Raw genomic sequence first — 22,254 nt, forward strand, 5'->3', positions numbered from 1 at the left:
GATGATGATGATGGGTATATACCTACATATATTTAGTATATATATAATATACATATGTTTATAGCTATCATCCTTTACAAAACATTTACAATATCGTGATAAAATTAGTTCATAAGCTTAAACGCGGAAAAATAATTGTATTAGTATATAAAGCTTTCGAGGCCGTCGTAGCGCAATGGCACAAACGTGTGACGACTGATTATGGGTTCGATCCCCACTCGAAAGAATTAATTACATCAATATTTTAATTTCTTCGCTCTCGAGTCGAGGCAAAGCTAAATACGCAATAGTTCTAATATTCTGCGAAGAGTGGGGAACGGAGTATCTTAACACTAGGTTCCCTCTGCCTACAAACATTTACAAAGCTTTAAAAAAACATTTAATCTACAATATGTAATATATCTAACTCAAAAAGACACATGACACCAGAGACGTACTCGTATCCTAAGAAATAAAATGAAAATATGTTATTCCAAGTATAATTATTCCTTGTGAGTTTTGACATACGACCCGCCGGGGAGCCGTTCAGCTTCCACACAGATATTCAGGGGCCCACCTGCTAACTTCGCTAACTTGCAAAGTGGAGAGTTCTTCGGAAAGAAAACACATTTACCTTTTCTAATTTCACATATTAGATTCTACATGTACCTAGTAAGAGAAACAGAATACAAAAATGTTAGAATATTCTGAATTGTACGAAATATAAGCATTTTATATTTCTCAAACCTGAATTCTTGAGAAATTTTGTGTTCTTTGCATCATCATTAACACACAGCAGTGTAGCCAGAGAAAACTTGGTAACTTAATGTTTAAGCACTCCGTTCTCCAATAAAACACTTCCGTTTGTTAGGCAGAATTCAACGAGGCACACTCGGTACCAAGGCGAAGAGAAGTATTAAATATTTCACTTCTCCGACTGCAAATCGAACCCACCACCACCATGTTTACGTACTTTTGGTTTGTGACTTGGGTCTACCTCTTGCCTTAAAATTAGCTAAATGAACTGAAATAATATATAATTTTATCGACAATTACGTAAACAGAAACGATTTAATCTCCCGCAATATAAATTATTCAACGCCATAAACCAGTGAAGGTGTCACTATTACAATATATTAATAATAATAATATGCAAGAATTTTATAGCAACCTCATTAGAGTGCATAATAATTTTACTATATGCAATACGTCCAAACTAGTAGAACATGTAACAAACGTAGTATAGGAAACTTATAGGAAATTAAATTAAATCAGCTTCACGCTCTATCCCGCACACAGCAGAGTAGACGGAAGGAACCTAGTGTTAAGACACTCTGTTCCCCACTTTTCACCAAATTTTCAAGGCATTGCGTGTTGTATATATATATATATATATAAATATTCTTTATTGCACATAAAAACACATAGGAAATACAAAATTAAAAGTTTAGTTTGTATTACGGAGCTCAACGCCGGGCTTTTGCCTTAGTGCTAGAGCGAAGAAATAAAAACATTAAATATTTCAATTTCTCGAGTGGGAATCGAACTCAGAACCTGTCGCGTACTGTCGCTTGTGCCCCCTACACCACGACTGACTTCTTTTTATCAGTTCATATAAGTTCCGCCACCTAATACGCAATGCCTCTAGATTTCGATGGAAAATTGGACCGCGGAGTGTCTTATCACTAGCCTATCCTGCTATATGCGGGATGCAGCGTGAAGCTGAAACAAAAAAAAAACATATAACAATAATAAAATATGGCCATAAAGTCAATTGATATGTTATGAGAGAAGCGAATATTTATGGTTGCCGAGCTCATCGACACGGTGCACGCGGTGCGTGTTCTGGACGGGGAAGGCACCGTCATATTGTATGGAATGATCGCCTCTAATGTGTGTAGTGGAAAATATTGCTTATATAATGCCAATGACGGAAGCGTGCTCTACTATTATTTCATTTATAATTTTAAACATTTAAGAGTAAAAAAAGTCTAAAACATACTGGTATTCATAGTCCCAACAATAGCAAATAAATGAACAATTGCTAATACAATATAAAATTTTCTATTATAGCGAGATTTAAAATAATTCCTTAAGTATCAAATGAAAGCTCTAACTAATATAACAATATTTAAATCTGAAACATTTTTAACTATATTTTATTAATACCTGTATAAGAAAGTTTCACCAATCCTATATATTATTTATTCTTAAAGGAACTCTAGTAGCCTAAAATTATATATATTTTAATTTTATATTTCACATAATATTCAAGTAAATGGAAATAAAATATTTATAATATTTAAATTTTTATGTTCATTTCTTCGCTGTGGATTTCCACCAGTCAACTCGCAATGCCTCCAGAATTCGACATAAAATGAAAAACGGAGAACGGAATTAATTATCAAATTTAATTATCAAATTTAACGAATTTAATTATCAAATTTAACGAATTTAATTATCAAATTTACTCAAGTAGAGCATACTTCCACCACCTCGCACGTCAGCGACGGTCGGTCCTTACTTTATAGTGTTGTCATATCAGTTAATGGCGCACTCTTTGTCGCCGCCGCGCCCCGCGAGCACCAGCTATCGCGACATCTCGCGGAGCTCGGCTAAAGTACCGTTTATATGTAGATATTGAGGAGAGATAAGACATGTGCCATTTCTCAATGGGAATTATTATTATTTATTATTTTCGTTTTTTTCCCACGAGATAATAGTAAAGGAAAAGTTTGGAAAAAGTTTAGAAAATTTTGCTCATATTAGCTAGGAATAGAAAAATTGATATTTTATTATTATATCACTTTCTATGTTTTTAGAAGAAGAAATAATGACCTAAAAAAATTACATTAGTAAGGAATTTAAACACCTTATTAAAAGAAAGTGTGACTGTAAATACGACTGGTTGTGGATTCGATCCCCACTCGAGGATATTAAATGTTTATTTTTATTTATTTGTTCTGCCGTCAAGGGAAAGTGCGGCGTTAAGTTCCACCTCTCAACACACAATGCCCCCAGAATTCCGTCAAAAGTTGGGAACGGAGTGTCTAAACACAATGTTCCCTCTGCTTGAGAACAATGAAAGGCACAAATTAAAATAACTTATTAAAAGAAGGACTACTTCCAATAATAACTACAACATAAACAAACATATAAGTACAAGTAACCTTTTGTTATTTCAGGTTCCCAGCAAAAATGTAGCACTTACTTATTATACACGTATTAGGCATAAAACGTTCACGAAATCAATATTTTACGATGTCCAATCTTTGTTTGGCTTAAATTTCTCGACATTCTCACATATAATCAATTCTCAGCATATTTTACGGCCGCCATATTTAAAATAACTTACAATGTAACCATATTTCTGTATAAACGAAGAGATGATGACAAAATTCTTCTCAGAATGAGAATAACACCTATTCTCAAACAAGATGCCTTATAAAATATCTAATAAAATGTCACATAAAGTAAAATGAGTTGGAAGATATTCTTAGAAAGGAAGGCTTCGTATACATTGTCGTATTAATTGATTTATGCCTCGAGTCCGAAGGTGACACATCTCTCTGTCATTACTGGCTGTTCGGTTATTTTATTAGCATTGTATTGCATAAATAAGTATTTTGTATGATTTAGTGGTGTGTGATGGTCAACGAGCTGGTTATGGCTTTTTTGGTGTTTAATATTACTTTTTTTATTTTTTTTTGTTTGAGCACGTCTCGTATGTCTCATAATGAGTGGTGGTTAGCTTTAATTACCTATTATAATGTCTTTTTTATTCTATTTAAAGGATCTGCAGTTTTTGAAGTTTTTAAAGTGTCATTCCACATTTCGAAAAGAAAAAAACTTTTTAGAAAACATATAAAATTTTTCAACTGAACTGAACGGTCCAAGCCCTAAGACCACTGAGCTATAAGTGCGTCATTGTTTCCGAGAGGTTCAGGTTCAAATCCAGATACATTCAAAACTGCATCTATTTCTTTAAGAAAAGTTAAATTTGGATATAACAACTGTATACATTGAAATACTTCAAAACAAACAACGGTTCCACCATTTTAGAACTAAACTACCCATCTCAAACAACGATTATTATTTCACATAACCTTAAAGCTAATACCAAATTAATTTAAAACACGACAAGAAGGGACAAAGGGCATAAATATTAATTGAGACGACCGGTTTCATATCTAGTACCTAATGAATAACTAACGTAATGGCGGCTTGCTACGGTCCGAGTGGAAAATTATCAATTTCTGGAGTCCCGGGACGGGGACCCTTGACGGGGACCCTTGACTCTGTTTAAACTTCAAGTTCTGTATGATATTAGTGTATGGGATAGGGGTGCTAATTTTAATTGGAGTTATTAGTTAATTTTGTGTCGTTTTGTAAAATATTTATTTATTTTAATTAACTAAGAATGTAAAGGTTGAAGCAGTTGCGACGCCATTGACATTTGTTTGTCTAAACACAAATTTTGAGGGGTTCCAATCCATTTTTTTTTTGTTTCCATGCTCTGGAAAGCTATTTGTGGCGTTGGACGCATTTGGCGAAAAGAAGTTGTTTATAAAGTCGGTACTATGCCATATTACTATCGCTATAATATATTATACGATGAAATGAAAATTCCTATACACGTGTGTTAAAAGTAACCTTAATTTTTCATGATATGTCTAGATAATATAACAATTACCTATACCGAAAACGTAGTTATTTATATAGCGAAGATCTACCTATATCTTATCAATACAAAAACCACCTAACTTCATCAACCAATTGTCCATCTAATACATAATCCATAACGCGATACTGTTACTATATTATTAAATTAACTTCCCCTATAAATAATATTAAATAATAAGATATATTTAAAGACAAAGGCAACCCTATCAACCCCTTGCCGTCTCATAGTCAACAACGTGAAAGCAATTCGGCAAATTGTTATTGACATGTTAATAGTTCGAAGGTCTACTCTTACTCATGTCGCAGTGCGGGGTTGTTTGGTGGTGCCAAGTTGTTTTGAACCCCTAAAAGTTAATTTTGTCACTTACAAATAATTATAGGCGATTTCATGCGAGTTTTGGATGTGCCTAGTGGTTGTGGATTCAATTCTTGTAGAATATTTATAATTCTTTAAAAATATGTAATATTTATATTTAGCTCTGGTGAGACAAGATCAGTGCGGTGTTTAGTTCCGTCAACTGTCACATAATATCTATAAAATAGGAAACAAATGGAAACCACAATGAAGTAACGTTTCTTTGTTGTATTAGTATGTTATTCTTTTTATTGTAAGTTATATAAAAGAAAAATTGTAGCAATTTAATGAATTATAGTAAAGTAACATATGTAACTTATTTGAGAATATTAATAAAAATTAAATATAAATTCACATACAAGTATCTTCTAAAACACAACAATTTCATCCAAAATAAACTAAAATAAAATATAAATCTGCACCTCTCGCGTCAAAAGGTCACCACTAAGTAACTAGGTACCTTCAAATCAAATACATATATTTCCTAATAAGCTAACAGGATGCCAATTACGAAATCCTGTCTTAACATTAGATTTGAGGAGTTCCGACTCCTCTGGACTTAATGAGTTTAGCCCCGAGACAGGTTGATGTTTGTTCACGTTGTATGACCTCGAGCATCTGTCACAACCCTTTTCTTGTGGAATCTCTATGATATTTATAAACAGTGGATAATAATTATTTGTTGTTATTAATAAATAATTAAATATATAAGATATCAACCTTTTTAGAGGATCTTTTTGTTATTTTATTTGGTTATAGTTTACTAGCTTTCTACGATTCAGCTTTAATTTTTTTTTTATCACAAAAATTGGAAAGGTAAGGTTCATCGCGATGACAGCTACCTATGTATATACATATATCGAAATATTAATGTGCTATTTGGATAAATCCGTACGTACGGTATCCCGCATATAGCAGGATAGGCAAAGGGAAACAGAATAGTGTTAAGACACTACGCTACCTAATCGCCGTCTAATTACAAATTTTAGACAATTGGTGTGATGGGTGGCGGAACTGAAATGAAAATAATTAGTTCTAGAAAATAGCTAGTTCCTTCCAGTAAAAATAGAATTCACGACCGCTTCGTTTATGGTCAGACGCAACCGCTGCGCCTCAATGGCCTCAATGGCCTCAATTTTAAATATATTTTTATAAATCTAATATACATATCTTTTCCTTTATCTATATGTGTGGCCACCCTAGTGATGCGACTCCATAAATAATTCAACTTATCAAGGCCCAATTGTGCCAATGGCTCCTCAGCCTCAGGTCGGTCTGTTTACGTTATTGTATCCTATCTAATTATTTATTTATGTTTGGACATTAATATTATTTCGTGGTGCTGTTAGCGTGGCTGACTTGAAACTGGTTGTGAGTACGAATACTTAAATAGAAAAGAAGACAGGCTATAACGATATAGAGGTAGAATTTGGTCCTAACTAAATAATTTAAGAAGAAATGGAGCTTTGGAAATCTCTAGTCTCTTAATCTGGCAAAGGGGAGGAATTAAGGGATAATTTTGATATTTTTCAACAAATAAATTTGTTTCTTTAATTAAATAATACGTTTATTTGTTCTTTTTTATATTTCTCCCAAAGCGCGGCACTCCTAACATTTTTTTTACCCTCTCACTGTATCCCGCACATAGCAGTGTAGGCAGAGGTAACCTGGGAACCTAATATTAAGAGTCCATTCCCTATTACTCCTAAGATTATAACAAAATTAATAAAATAGCAATATCTCATCACACTTGCGACAGCGCCACGGTGTGTCTAAGTGGTTTAAAAGTGTAGTTACCCCCTAAACATTTAATTGCTTGTAATTTATCTCGCGACTAATCCGCGAACGCGTCTGCTCCCATGCCGCTTAAAAAACCCAAGCTTATATATCCTCTTGATTGCAAGCTGTCAAGTCGTGGGATTTTTTTCTTCTAAGCCCCCAATTATAATTAGTTACGTTGTTTTGTTTCGAAGACCCCTTGGAAGGAATCTTAGGAAATTTCATTTAACCGCATCGCATTAGAAAGATTATATTTTTGTCCAAAAGCCTTTTTAGAAGTTGAAAGATAACTTTTAATTATTTTTATGCGTTTGCTAAAAACGTATAAAAACTTGACCGTAGCGGGATTTTAATCCACACTCGACAAAATTAAATATTTATATTTCCATTTCTTCTCTCTGGTGTCGAGGCAAAACGCAACGTTGAGTTCAGCCACTTAACACGCAATGCCTCCAGATTCGGCGGAAAGTGGAGAAAGTAGTATATTAACACTATATTTCCTCTGCCAACCGCGCTATGTGCAACAAGGTAATTTAGGCAGCATGTGAGGAACGCTTTCAAAAAATGAAAACCAGATTCAAAATTAGCCTTTTTTGGAGGATTTTCAATACCAATTGCATTTTAAAATGCATTACGTTATTAGAACCCAACATTAGTCACGTAATAAGGCGCCTGTGAGTCCAAACATCCATTTTGTTAAACGCGCCCCGTAATTGGCCCCCACCTCGAGATGTTCCCGGCCGCAAAATTTATTACTTAATTACCTTAAGACAACGTCTCCTACGACTTCCCGACAGATGTTTTTTATTCCCCTGGAAAAACAAAACGCTTTAAGAATGACATTAATTAATTCTTAATGAAATCTATCTTCACCCTCCGCGTGTTTTAATTTGAACGGTCGATTTATTACTTGTACAATTTGTCGCGAACTCTTCTTCCCTTCTTGTAATTAAACAAAACCATTCGTTATTACATTTATTTGCATATTACATGGACATTCTCCAAATTAATCTCTTTAAAACTAATACTGATTATTATTTAAACCGATTGCTATATGCCGTTGATGTTTTTCAAATTGTTTGTGAAAAACACCTGAACGACATGTCGGTGATGAGAAATGGCCTAATATTTCCTTTGATATGGATCTTCTATGGATGTGTGGAATAAGGGCTCGTCAAATCTGAGGTAGGTGTCGCCGGAATTCTGGTCTTTAAATGCCTTGTGAGTTAGATCCTTATAAGAGTTATCGCTGTCGTGGTACTGGTGACTGTTTATCATCCTGTTACCGTTTCTATTATTGTTTGGCATAGGTTTTTTCTCGTCTTTTTGAGGCAGAACGGGCGTTGGAGTGACTTTTTCATCTACTTTCTTGTCTTTATTGCTAGTACTAGAACTAGCTAAGTCTCTATATCCAAATCTTCTCTCATCTTTCCGTACTGGAGCATAATATGGATATCTATTTCTAAACCTATAGTCGTACCTACCAGTTCTCGCCAGGTAGTCGTCATCAACGCGCCTATAGGGGTCAACAGAGTACCGATACCTTAAATCAACACTTGGCGGCGTTCGAACAACTTCCGGTAGATGAGCATAATAAATAATCCTCTTGGGCTTCCTCGGAACATAATTATCGTACGCTTCATCATATCTGTCCACTCTCGGTCCGTACCCGGGGTAGTACCTTTTGCTATCATATAAATCATAGTAGGGATCACGCCTGTATAAATCGTCAGCACCATAATATCGATCATCGTAGTAAGGCCGCCTGTTGTCTTCCGGATAATAAACGGCCTGCCTCGGGAACACGGGCTTGTACTGCATTCTCTCCTCTTCGGGTCTTACGAATTCGGTTCTTAAATCATCGGTTCTTGTTGGTCTCTGTATCGATTCTTTATCATTCCTCGACTCGGAAGCCTCGAGTACCTTGTTCTGGGTCACGAAATTGACACGAGGCATTCTAGAATTAATGAGATCGCCAGACGGCTGAGGCGGGGTTAAGATATCGTCTGAATGGTCATCGCGGCCCGGAAACGGTAATTTGATCCAGTTTTCGTTGGAAGCTCTAGCTCCTCGGCCCGTTGGCTTGTCTGTTACGGTTTCTGTAGTTTGATACATTTGCGCCGACTGTTGAGCATCGTTGGTTAAAGATACTTTTGTCGTTGGGTCTTCTGAAGGTAAAGGTCCGGGAAGCCATGGGGTGTGCTGATTCACATCTTTTCTGTTGTCCGTTCTGATGTTGTAAAACTTTTCTTCTTCAATTACATCTCTACGACCTCTGGCAATGTCTGCAGAGTTTTCCTGAAAACGACATAAAAACAAATTATATATAATACCTATTATAATTTTAAAATTATTCTGCCCTTTTTTTATATGTGTATACTTACGTTAAATTCTTGATTGAAATTTTGTTGGATATCAAAAGCCCACACCGACTGTACAAGAACCGCGCACCAAATAACAGATATTGAGATCGTCTTCATTTTGAAGCAAGTACACTGTAACAAAATATATTTATAATTAATTACAACAAGTATAATATTCTTTACTTTTATTTATCTTTATGTAACCTTTTCTAAACTAACTAAACGATATATTTATTTTATCTATCTTCCTCCCTTTGTAGATTTTGTTATGAGATTGGTGGACTGAACTAATGAAAATATTACATTTTTAAATATAAAGTGGAATATGGAGAATCTTAGCACTACGCTTATATAATAAAAAATTAAAAATGCCTAGCACTAATAAAAAATACAAAATGTAACTCTTAAAGATTTAGATTAAGAAAATAATTTTCCTTTAAAAATTACACAGCACACATATAATTACTTATTCAACTTTCATGCTATAAGAGCTATCCATACCTATATTATAAATTCGAAAGTAACTCTGTCTGTCTGTCTGTCTGTCTTTTACGCAATCAGGGCCAAACCGCTAATTTAATTGTGATAAAATACTCATATATTGAGGGCCTCGGGATGAACATAGGATACTTTATTTTCTCATATTTGTAATATATTCGATATATATCAATATATTAAAATACTTATTAATTTGACATGCAATTTATTCCGCAATTTATGCGACCGTTGCTAAGCAACGATTTGCAAAGTTTGTTAGAAAACGTCACCCAAAATGAGCTTGCTTAACGCATCTCTCTATTGAAAATTGAAAATAATTTCGTGTTCTCCATACAACGTGACATTGGCGAAGTGAATAATGCTCAACTGGCACGCTCGAAGCGTCATAAATAAAGAACCGAACCGAACCGAACCGAAAATAATTTCATAAATATATTTAATAAATATTCGTATAGTTCAAGCGTTCACTAGTATCTAAATAAATTCTTCTACATCTAGTTTTAATTCTATACAATTTCATAATGCTTTACAATTTGTACAACGATATTGTGATTTGTGTCCATCAGGCGCAATGGAAACGGAAACGCGATGAAATCAACGGAAGTCTCCAAATGTCCACCTAACCGTGAATTTTATTTGCTTAAATATGAAAAAACGAATGTTTTGACCTCGAATGCTTTTACCTAAATATTTATTGTTCGTATATGTGATAGTAGAGATAGTGTTTTAATTGTTTTAAATGTAATTTGGAATAGAAAATTGTTATTTATTATGAAATACGAGAAATTATAGCTTTTTCTACTGTATTATACGTTTTGTCCCAATTCATTTATTGCTCGTAGTAAAATAACGTTTACTAAAAATTTATTATTAAAATTTTTAGTTATTAACGCTACCCAACGACAAATGAGTATGTGTTTTATATTTAAGAGTTTATAAACAACTACCCATTCACTGTTACCATTAATAAACAAAAATAATTATATAGAAATAATAAAGTTTAATCTCATTTTTGGATTTTTTCAAATCGGAAATATGGTAAATACTGTAAATTATAAAAAAAGGTTGGGCCCTACCTACTTACTAATGCAATTTCTAATTATATTACATTTAAAATGGCTATAAATAGAAAAATCTTATGAGTTTGTCTAGTTTTCCCACGCCACATGTAAAGTTCACTACACTCGTTCTGGTCCATATAGCCTATTATTTTGACAAAAAGTCCAATGTCCGTTATCTTTCTATTGAATTGTTGACCCACTTCTTTGTTCATTGGTGGAAATAGTTCTTCTAGTTGAATTTTTAAATATATATATTTTCAGCTTCACGCTTTATCCCGCATGTAACAGGATAGGCAGAATTGAGCCTAATGCTAAGGCACTCCGCTCTCCACTTTCCTCCTAATTCTGAAAACATCTTGTGTTGAGTGGCGGAACACACAATACAACACTGCCTTGACACCGGAGCGAAAAAATTAAAATATTTAATATTTCATTTCCTCGTTTTGGAATCGAACCCACATCCGGTTCCGTTTACAGACATACGCTTGTGGCCCTGCGCCACAACTGGCTTCAAACAATCAATTGCATTATATTCCTTAAAACTGACTTTAAACGCCATGGTAGTGGACTAGTGGGTTCCATTTTCACTTAGGTAAATGATTATATTTCATTCATTTTCATTACTCGCTCATGTAGACAAAGTGTGTCGTTTAATTCCGCAACATAAGGCGCAATGTCTCGAATTTAAGCGATGTTTTTGATAACTTAAGTATTATTTATATTATTTTTATTTATGTAGATGTACTGATTAGGTTTTTAAAACATTTAGATAATTAATTAATTATAGTGTAATAGTAAGTATTTATAAGTAATACATGTGTAAATATTCGTTATAGTAACATAACAGGCTTTGATATTTTTTTAAAAAAAGATAACCGCAACACAATAGAGCTGCAGCCATAGCACAGTTGAATTGAAAGTTTTAAAAAATTATTTCAATATAAAATTATATGCATATTCATCAATTAACTGATAAGATTAATTCTAAAGTTTTTAGCATTCGCGTTGATGTATGTTGCATTTAATAAATGTTTAGTTGTTTATATCTAAAGCAATTTTTATAAGAAAAAAAAAACTTTTGTCAACAATGATATTAAAATATGGCGCTACTACGTCGTTACAGAAATATCTATTCACATATAATTGATAGTAATATATTTTTACTTTTGTAATTAAGTAATATAATTCATTACTCACCTATTCATAGTCCGTCCCGCCCGAAGTCCAAAAACACAGTGTCGATATGCCAGTTCGGGCGCAGTACGGAGGGTCGGGAGTTCAATGCGGCGGTCGCTGATCGGTCACGGTATATGACTGTTTTGTGAATGAAATCGGTATGTGTCCATTGATTTTTTTGTTGTTAACCGACTTCTGTTAAAGGAGGAGGCTCAGGGGCTCAAAACTGGGTGAAAAAACTGGGTGAATCGATTTTGATGATTCTTATTTTATTTAAAACTTGGCAAATTTGATCTAATCACATAAGTCTTGCATTAAATATATGCGCGACAAATGGACGAATAATTAATTATTGCGCCCACTTAATATGGATGATTCATAATCCATTAAAAGTTTAAAACACAAAATTATAAGCATTTACAATTCATCTTACTTTCGATTGGTGTATTTTACCGTAACTCTTTCAACGTCTTCTACTGCTCTCGATCTGCTGCTACTCCAAACCAAACCCAAAGGGGATTTTTTTAATAATATTTCAAATATTTTTAACATCTTTATTTTTACTGCCCATTTCCATTTTTTCCATATTCTGTAGATTACTTTTATAGCACTTTTCATAAAATCAAAATACAATCCAATAATTTCAGTAGGTACGTATTCATTGAATTTTCATTATAATTTGCATGGCGTTCGAATGATCGAAAGTGGGGATTAAAACAAGTTCTCTTTAAGTAAGGGTAAAAGTAAAGGATATAAGGCGAAATGGAAAAAAAAACAATCCTCCATAAGAAATTTGAATCTATAACTGCTACGTTAAACACATAATCTTTCCAATATACTTAGTTCTAAAACTAGATCTTAAATTATTATTTTATAATGTCTTATAGTTTTGTGATATATATGTAAAGGCATAGATCCTAGTGAGAGATATCTCTTGTCGTCTTTCTAGATATCTAAAACCCATAATTATTATTAAAAAAAATAATTGAATATAATTTTTAATACACTGCAGCAATGGACACTATTTTCTAACGGTGAAAATTAGTATATTGTAATTTAGCCGTGTAAACCCACAGGCGTGTCGCCTGCGGTGCCCACATCGAGTTATAATCGCAGAGACGATAACATTTTGACAATATATAACCTTAAAATTTGATGGCTGATTATTATTATTATATAAAGGTCATTTTTCAACTTATATTGTGTATATTTTGTATATAGTAAACTCTAACACTGTATGTAGAGTTCGATGTTATATTACTCATCTATTATGTCTGTATCTATTTCACAGAATTGACAGGTATTAGAGTTGAACTCTTATTTATTAACTACTGGCTGCCTGCTGCTTCGCCCGCTAGCTTAAATTAGATGAAACTAAGATTATAATATAACACGCAACGGAAGCTTTCCACCTTTCTTAATCCACAAAAAAAGAATAAATAAATATATAGTTAAGATTAAGGTAAAGACTGATTGACTGTAAAGACGATGTCTGTGGGGTGGATTCCAAAATAGAATCTGAATTATTTTCATTTTTCTACTTCATCAAAACATAGCCCCCAAAAAGGGCCCCCCTTTATTGGGATGAATTTACAAGTATAACAAAATAAAACAAAACAAAATTTATTAAGACATATATTTAATACTATTATTGTATTATTAAAAAATAGCATTTCCGTACATAGCGCACTCGAAGCGACGACATAATGTGACCATAAATAACGAAAAACTAAATTATTTAGAACATAAAGAGTGTTATTAGCACTAAATTTAAAAGCTATTCTTAATAAAAATATTAAGTAGTTATTTTATGCGGTTTGGCTGAAATTTTTATAAAAGAAAAACTTTTATTATATTGAAATGGAAAAAAAAGACACAATTTTTCCACTAAATAATATTATAAATGACAAATGATTTTGTAGTACAAATTTATTGAACAAACAAACATTATAACAATTAAAACTTCATTTATTTCTGCTTAAAAGGGTGCGTAGGTGTAAAATATAATATTTTCATTCACTCCTAGCGTACAATCTATCGCATTCAGCCAAGGCCCTTGTTAATATGTGAACATAATACGTAAATCTTTTTATGTGACAGTATAATTTGTATCCTTGTCTCTCTGGTTATATAACTATTTTATTTATACTTCTTTTACTATATAAGTAAATTATACAAATACAAAAACTTTGCATCGTAAAAATTATTTTATTCTATTTTATATTTTCAATTTTGTGATTTCATAGTCTACTAAAAATGAAAATATCTCAACATATAGCACAGATAGATATAGATAGGTAGTTTCCACCCTAACATAAGGTCCGCTCTGATCGGTTACACTACCTAACTACCTATTTCTAGTGCACTAGGTTTGTTCATAGCGCGACATGTATAATTGCATACTAACATAATATGATACCCTACATATATTGTTCTAAAAAAATGTTAGTGTAATACATTTGAAGTAGTGTATAATAATATGCTTTTAAATGAACAGAAAGAAAGAAAATTCAGACACAAAAAATCATCACACAAAAAGATCCACGTTAATATAAAGCATATAATATTTAAATTTGTTCATTTATTCTTGCATGGCAGCTTGTGCTGGACCAGCTGGCTCGCTGTCCTTCTTCTTGGAACCGGAGACTATGTCGTCGATACGAAGGAGGAGGATCGCTGTTTCTACCGCTGTTTTGTATACCTGGAGTATAGAAAGGAAAATATTAACTTCAGTACAATTTAAAAAAAAAAGAAAAATATTAAGATATGTTTTAAGGGTTGTATAGAGTGGAGTGAATATACCTGTAGTTTAATAGTTAGTGACATTTATATTTTTTACAATCTAATAAAAAATAGTTTTTATTATGGAGATTTGAACCCACAACTTATTTAAAGTAGTCATGGACGAACTGAAGTAAGGCTTTCTAAACTTTTGTATATTTTTCTACTCATGTTTAAAATAATTGACGGTAAGAAAATCTTAAAATAAAGCTAAAATATTATGCACAAGATGTAAATAAAATATTATGCTTATTTTCACAATACTAATAAACTTTTTGTTGTTATTATAATACTGGAAATTGTAATTGTACAGGTGTGTCAAGGGTTCCCACATCCCCTAGGCGGCCAAGTCTATTATCTTCCTGTTAATAGAGAGTGGGAGAGAGAGTTCTGAGCTAGGGTAAGTAAGTATTATTAATCGTAATTCACCTGCAGCTTGACTGCCAATGGCTCCCAGATCCCCTTAGCTGTCATGTCTACGATCTCCCCGCTCTCTCCGTCGATACCAGCCGTCACAGCACCGCCGGCCGCGTGCCGCGCGCGCAGCGCTGTCAGAGTGCGTATGGTGTTGGCGCCGCAGTTCTGCGCTAGCGTACGGGGTATTATTTCTGTAAAAGAAATATGAAAATTGTTTCACGCTGTATCCCATATCTATATATATAAAAAGACTTGTCCTCACTGACTGAGGTAAGACGCACGCACAGCCGTAACCGCTGTGCGTAGAAAAGTGAAATTTGGACAGATGTTTACCTTCGTAATCTGGACATCCACTAAGAAGGGATTTAGAAAAATTTTAACCCTAAAGGGGTAAAATAGGGGTTGAAAGTTTGTATGGAAAAAAATTTTAATCGGCACCGATTTTTATAAAATTTTAAATTTAGATTTTTAAAAGTATTTAATTGAATACGTGTTTCATCGTTTTCTAGAATTCTCCCCACTAAGGGTGCAAATAAGGGGTTGAAAGTTTGTATGGAAAAATCTTTAAATCGCCACTGATTTTTATAAGATTTGAAATTGAGACTCTTAAAAATATTTCATTGAAGACGTGTTTCATGCTTTATTTCAATTCACCCCTAAGGGTGCAAATAAGCATGCGAAGCTGGGCGCGTCCGCTAGCGTAATATAGTAGGTTAGGGAAAGGGAATCTAGTGTAAAACATTCCACTTCCGATATTCTTTCCTTTTTGTCAATTAAGACAAGCCATGGTTGAACCATTGAATGTGACATTTTAGCAAAGTACTTGCAGTTAGAGTTACTTTGAACATACGAAACCGTCATCCACAAGGCCAAAGGACGAAAACAATCAAAAACAAGTTAACCATATAAAATAGCTTCATAATACTAAAATTAATAATTAATTCCATAGTTACCAAGTGCCTGAGCAACAGCACGGTATGGGGTAGCCCGAGGCGCGTTAGCTGCGAGTGCACCAGATAGCGCCATTTCTACCGCACCACCACCGGCCACCAGACGCGGGTTCAATACCTGTTACAAAACAATATTACATGTAAAATATAAGATTTAAAAGATAACACTTTTTAAAGTAAAATCTGTTTTTTTTAAATCTCATGAATTTTAATGAAAGAAACAAAGAAATGAACTTTTTTAAGTTCATTATATTTTAAAGAGTATTAATAAATATATTTTTATATTTACCAAATTCTTAGCAACATGAAGGGCGTCCTGAAGGTTTCTTTCAATTTCATTCAACACATCCTTGGAAGCTCCACGAAGTAGAATTGTACAAGCCTATAAGGAAAAAAGTAAAAATTTAATATGTAATATAATATTACGAAAACTATTGCAATAATAAGTGAATCACAAAAATTATCTACAAAAACGGCACAGAAAATATAATATTAACACACTCGAAATATGTATGTAAACAACATAACACAAATTATTCCTGGTAGAAAAATATCAATAATGAATTTCCAAGTTAGAATTCTATGGGTAAATAGATATCTTAGTCACTCTCCACTTGGCTCTACTTTGTCTCTTAAAGAATTTATATCTTTTTTTTTTTATTTCACACATCTGTAGCATGTGACAAGATAAGATATAATAAGCCATAATCCAAACTTCATTTTCAGCTTACAATTAAATAACAGAACCTAACACCACACTTCGACAAAACCAAAAATATAAATAATTAAAAAATAACAGCAGTCCAACAGTATACAGTAAAAAGTTATTTATCTAGCACTATCAAAGGTATCAAAAAGTGTCTTACTGCAAACAATCAATGTAGGTTGACATAAATTATTTCCATTTGCTCTGGTAGACCAAATGCAGTATTGAGTCCCACTACTTCACATGCAGTCTCCAATTCAGGCAGAAAGCAGAGGATGGAGTGTCTCAGCACTAGATATATAGACTATAGACAAACTTTTCAATACAAAAAACTTTACAAACCTTAGGACTCTTGCACTCAGTAACAAAAGTAAAGTATTCGTCTCCAATTTTCTTAATTTCAAATAAACCAGCTTGAGTACCGATATCGGATTCTTTGAGTTCTTCAGTGCGATTGACAATGGTAGCGCCACACGCCCTCGCTAGACGATTATTATCTGTTTTACGTAATCTAAACAAAATATTATAAAAGTAAATTGAAAATGTTTTTTACTTATATTTTTCTGCTTAACGCTGTTACATACTTGCGAGATACAGCATATAGCGGGTACCCGGGTACCGGGTATTGGTATTTCCACATAACAAACGAAATAATATTACTATTTCCTAAATAATGGTTACATTTTTATGTTTCCAAAAAGCTGTCTTGCCTTGATGTCAAACAACACTTAAAAAAAAGTAAAAAAATATATTTTATTTTAATATATTTTTATGCATAATAAAACACTCCCAACATTAATTCCATAAATCGAACAGCAAGATCATCTTCATTCAGTATACTCTTTTACAAAAACTCTTCGTCTTAAACAACATCTTTTACACCTTATAATTTATAAAAAAAATATTTAATTAATTTATTCATTTACCTGCGAAGAGCTGTAATACCAGCTTTGACAAGATAGTGTTGTGCCAAATCGGACACTCCCTTCTCAGTGACTACAACATCAGGTTTCAACGCTATGATGTCTTCACACTGACGCTGTACATGCTCCTCTTCTAATTGTAAAAGTTTTGTGAAGTCCTGGAATATTAAAAAATAATAATAAGTGAAATCATAATTTATAATGAGGCGTGAGTCGTGGCGCGAGGGCACACACGTATTACACACGCACTACAAATGCATGCATGCAATAGTTTTGAGTTTGATTCTTAATGGAGGAAATTAAGCCTCTAGGGTTTGGTGATTTATGATTTGTAACAGGATCTTATTGTGTATTGCGTTGTTAATAATTATTTAATTATTCAATTTGTCTATATGATTTTGCATTTCCGTTGTGCACGGGCAGATAGTGTGACTGTAAAATCGATTGTTTGTGGGTTCAATCCCCACTCAAAGAAATGAAATATTTATTCAAATTTATATTTTAATTTCCTCGCTCGCTCCTCCAGAATTAGGCGTAGGTGGGGAATGGAGTTTTTAAGCACTAGGTTCCCTCAGCCTACCCTGTTAAGTGCAGCATGAAGCTGATTTTTTTTTAAATTGAAGCATTTAGACTATGCCAAACTGTTTTTTTATGTGTATTATTCATTTTATTGTTGTCTCTGTTCCTAAATATAACTTTAAAATCATTTAAAACAATCAACTTCTTTAGATTTAAATCAACAAAAGTGGAATACTAACCTGTTCACCAACAATTTCAATATTTGTTTGACTTTCTCCTTTCTTGTACTCCAGGGGACAGTCAAGCAGCAAAATGCGTGGATTTTCAATATATCTTCTCATTTTAGGATGTGTGACATCTTTGTTGAACATCACACCATTTAGTACTTTGGAGTCTTCGACTGTACCCCCAGGGACCTTCTCTACTTTGGCATAACTAAAAATAAATGTTTTTTTTTTTAATATAATCAATAAAAAAATAAGCGATATTTTGACAAGTCATCCATACATATATTATAAATTTGAAAGTAACTCTGTCTGTCTATGATGCAATCACTGCCAAACCACTGATTGGATTGTAATAAAATTTCACATAGAAATTTGAGGATGTTGGAATGAACACAGGTGGAGAACAGAAACACAAAGTGTGACTGTAAATGCAACTAGTTTTGGATTCGATCCCCACTCAAGGAAATGAAATATTTATTTAAATTTATATTTTCATTTCTTCGCTCTGGTATCGAGGCATAGCGCGGTATTTAACATTAATTTTAAAACTTTTAAATATTTATTTTACGTTGATAATAAAACAGGCTTGGTTAGTTGTTTTTTTTATATTTTCCTTTGGTTATTTACATTTACTTATTATGTTATGTTCATTTTAATTAGTTAGGTAATATTAAGAATTTTACAAAATGCTTTGTCTAACAAAGTAAACTTCACATTAAAATCTTAGTCATGTAAAGAAAATTTACATAATTATTATGCATATTAAGGAGATTAATCACATTTTCTTCTTCAAAGCTTCAAAAATTTCCTTTGTCAAACAAACACCACAAAAGTATACATAAAATTTTGTACTCTATCTACGAATATCTATGGTAATAAATGACACTTACTTTTTAATATCAACTTCAACTCTTCCATTGTCATTGATGGTGACTGTATTCACTGCATCTAAAGCAATGTCCACAGCAAGATCGGCCCAGCGACCAATGTATTTAGTCCCCACACATGAACGGATCTGAAATGTTACATATTAAACAATGCTTATAGCATTTCAAATAACTTATAGTAATTACTTTTGTTTAGCTTTATATTTATTTAATATACAGTCATGTACATTACTCCATCTACTAAATTACAACTCATATAGCAATTTTAACACATTGTAATTAATTAATTTACAGTTTGTTGCAAAAAAATAAATAATAAAACTGAAACAGTATATAATACTCACAACTTCTTTAACTTTCTCCCTGTCATTCAAATCAATAGGTATGGAAATCTTTTCTTGTAACAACTTGACAGCATCTTCTAAAGCCTGCCTATATTCTCTAATAATGACTGTAGGGTGAATGTTTTGGGCTAAGAAAGGTTCAGCCACAGCAAGCATTTCTCCAGCCAAGACAATTACAGATGTTGTGCCGTCTCCAACCTGGATAGATAAATGTATTTATTCAGGAAACTTATGTATGTACCAGGCATTTATATTATGCTTAACTTTTATTCTTTGTTTAATTTATAACATATTTGTGATTTATTATTCATATTTTAATTATTTAAAAAGATAATAATAAAGGCATGAAGCTAGCATCTCACTTATCCGGCACAATATAAATAAAAACATTCAATTATTTTGCACCATCCCAAAACAGGTTGTAGAAACATGCAAGAAAGATCTTTTTGGCAAGAAATACAATTTGGCCAACAAAATGACTAAATCAAGTTTTAAAACTATGCACTAATATTAGTTAATAGTGAGTTACCAAAAAACATTATTTTCTATTTATGAAATGCATTAGTTTATTATACAATCCAGTAATGCAACCATTCTGTGTTTCTCTACTATTTTAAAGTGATAGATTAGTGAGATTCTACTCTACTAGACTCTAGATTCTAATCTACTAGATGCATTATTTGTCTTCATCAACAACATGACCCATTCTTTGTACTTAACTGGCATGTTTGAAATGCTATAATAAAAAATTGAACTGAATTTGCATGACACTTACATTTTAGTAGATAAACAGTCTAGATAAATATAAGTAAAAATTCTGTTTACATGCATGTTTTTGTTTAACTAAGACATTTTTTTTTAATTTCTATGATACTCTGAAAACAGGTGAGATGTAACAACAAATTACTTAAAAAATATATAAATTATAACCTCTTCATCCTGTGTTCTTGCAATTTCGATCATGGATTTGGCGGCAGGGTGCTGCACAGTGATTTCCCTGAGTATAGCGTTGCCGTCATTTGTCATTACGATCCCACCCATTGGATCCATCAACATTTTCAACATAGCCTGAGGTCCGAGGCATGTTCGAATAACGTCTGCTATCGTCTAAAATAAACATAACATAGAACTTTTTTTAGCACCAAACCATTATTTACCATGAAAATTTTATTACTTATTCCAATTTATACACATATTCACCTTTCCAGCATTAATATTCTCCAACTGAACTTTCCGGCCGGAGTCACGTTTTGTATTTTGGCCTGTAAATAAATTCACATTCATATAATGTGTTACGAATATAAAATAAAGCAACTAAATTAAGTATTTTACTTACTAAGTACTATAATCGGTTGTTGTCCGTACATTTTGCTGAGATTAATTTATTAAATACAAAAGACAAAACTCAGAAAACTATCAGAAAAGAAAATCAACCAAATTCTCAAATCGCGTGGTGACTAATAGAGTTGCCAGTATAAGCTATCAATTATAAAATAAAAATCAAGTAATTGCCAGTATTCATTTTAAAAACAGATAAAAAATTGCAAGTAATTGAGTTAAATTAAGTTATCATTTGTATTTATATTATACAAAATTAAATGTAAAGCCCAATCTTGATAAATTGATTGGGAATGTTAAAAAAAATGCGAAATATTTTAGAAAAATATAAGCGAATAATTTATAAGTTTAGCGAAAATAAACTAATCTTTATTTATCGCTATTATAAAAAATGTATTATATTAATTATTAGAGACAAAGTGCTTATTGTGTTTTATTTTGCGTTGTTCATATTTAATTAATACACAGATTTTACTTTTTTCTAAAAATTAACAAAAATAACACATTAAATAGTAAAATTAAAGTGATCTATGTATAGTAAAAACAATATTTATTTTTTCTTAATTAATAATTATTTGCCTAAATTTTCAAGTATTAAGTTTTTTCTTTATTGTGCATTCGAGTTATTTCGAATGGTGGATATTATTAATAATAAGTGCATTTGAGTAAAAAAAGAGAAATATATAGACCCACAAGCCTTAGAAAAATATAAAAGCAAAAATGTTTATATTTCTAGGACAGTCCGATTATGTAAAGGTATTTGTGAAAATCAACCAGTTAGATACTTATATTGTAAAAATCTATGAACGAACCTGTTGTAAGGGGGCCTCTATTGGTAATTTTAGAAGGAACTAAGATCGCTAGTTTTTCTTATAGCCACATCTGATTCAGCATAAGTAAAATAGATGTCGCAATTGTTTCGCAACAAAATTTTGAAAAAATTGTTTATCCATATTACAATTATTTAATTTTTTACATTTTTAGAGAATTTACTTTTTTATATATTTTACTCTTTTTTTACATTTAATGCTTTTATTGTACTTTTAAGTCTGTAGTGTGTTTTTAACGTATAATTTTTGTGCATATTTTTTTTTTAAATTGTGTACAATAAGAAGAATACTTTTAATAATAGTACGTACTAGTACTACTACTAGCACGGAGGGGCCTTCACGTCTTGAGCACATAACATAACAATTCATCCCACCGAATGGGAATCGAACCCACAACCATCACACTTGTGTCCCTGCACCACCGCGGCCTTATATAAT

The 22,254-nt window shown here is 32.4% G+C and overlaps 2 protein-coding genes across 2 annotated transcripts; both read right to left on the reverse strand.

Moving 5' to 3' along the window:
- Positions 1–7,758: 7,758 nt before the first annotated feature.
- Positions 7,759–12,014, reverse strand: LOC146539601 (uncharacterized). Its single transcript, XM_085185036.1, has 3 exons — positions 11,916–12,014; positions 9,181–9,291; positions 7,759–9,094 (listed from the first exon to the last, which is right to left on the reverse strand). The coding sequence occupies exons 2-3, from the start codon at positions 9,274–9,276 to the stop codon at positions 7,919–7,921; spliced, it is 1,272 nt and encodes a 423-aa protein (XP_085041162.1). The 5' UTR covers positions 9,277–9,291; positions 11,916–12,014; the 3' UTR covers positions 7,759–7,918.
- A 1,501-nt stretch (positions 12,015–13,515) lies between these two features.
- Positions 13,516–21,148, reverse strand: CCT3 (chaperonin containing TCP1 subunit 3). The gene is made up of 12 exons (XM_085208140.1): positions 20,985–21,148; positions 20,849–20,910; positions 20,579–20,755; positions 19,649–19,846; positions 19,308–19,432; positions 18,430–18,625; positions 17,675–17,829; positions 17,091–17,259; positions 16,332–16,424; positions 16,046–16,160; positions 15,105–15,283; positions 13,516–14,595 (listed from the first exon to the last, which is right to left on the reverse strand). The coding sequence occupies exons 1-12, from the start codon at positions 21,013–21,015 to the stop codon at positions 14,476–14,478; spliced, it is 1,620 nt and encodes a 539-aa protein (XP_085064266.1). The 5' UTR covers positions 21,016–21,148; the 3' UTR covers positions 13,516–14,475.
- Between the last annotated feature and the right edge of the window lie 1,106 nt (positions 21,149–22,254).

Source organism: Heliconius melpomene, chromosome 4 (genome assembly GCF_056956725.1).
Source record: "Heliconius melpomene rosina isolate 202511_hmr_F chromosome 4, ASM5695672v1, whole genome shotgun sequence".
In the NCBI taxonomy this organism is placed as follows: Eukaryota; Metazoa; Arthropoda; class Insecta; order Lepidoptera; family Nymphalidae; genus Heliconius; species Heliconius melpomene.

Coding starts and splice junctions, on each gene's coding strand:
- LOC146539601 (XM_085185036.1), bottom strand. CDS start 9,276: ATGAAGACGATCTCAATATCTGTTATTTGGTGCGCGGTTCTTGTACAG. Junction 9,095..9,180: donor ATTTCAATCAAGAATTTAAC/GTAAGTATACAC, acceptor TGTCGTTTTCAG/GAAAACTCTGCAGACATTGC.
- CCT3 (XM_085208140.1), bottom strand. CDS start 21,015: ATGTACGGACAACAACCGATTATAGTACTTA. Junction 17,830..18,429: donor TTGAAATTGTTGGTGAACAG/GTTAGTATTCCA, acceptor TTAATATTCCAG/GACTTCACAAAACTTTTACA. Junction 15,284..16,045: donor TGCTGTTGCTCAGGCACTTG/GTAACTATGGAA, acceptor TTTCTTTTACAG/AAATAATACCCCGTACGCTA.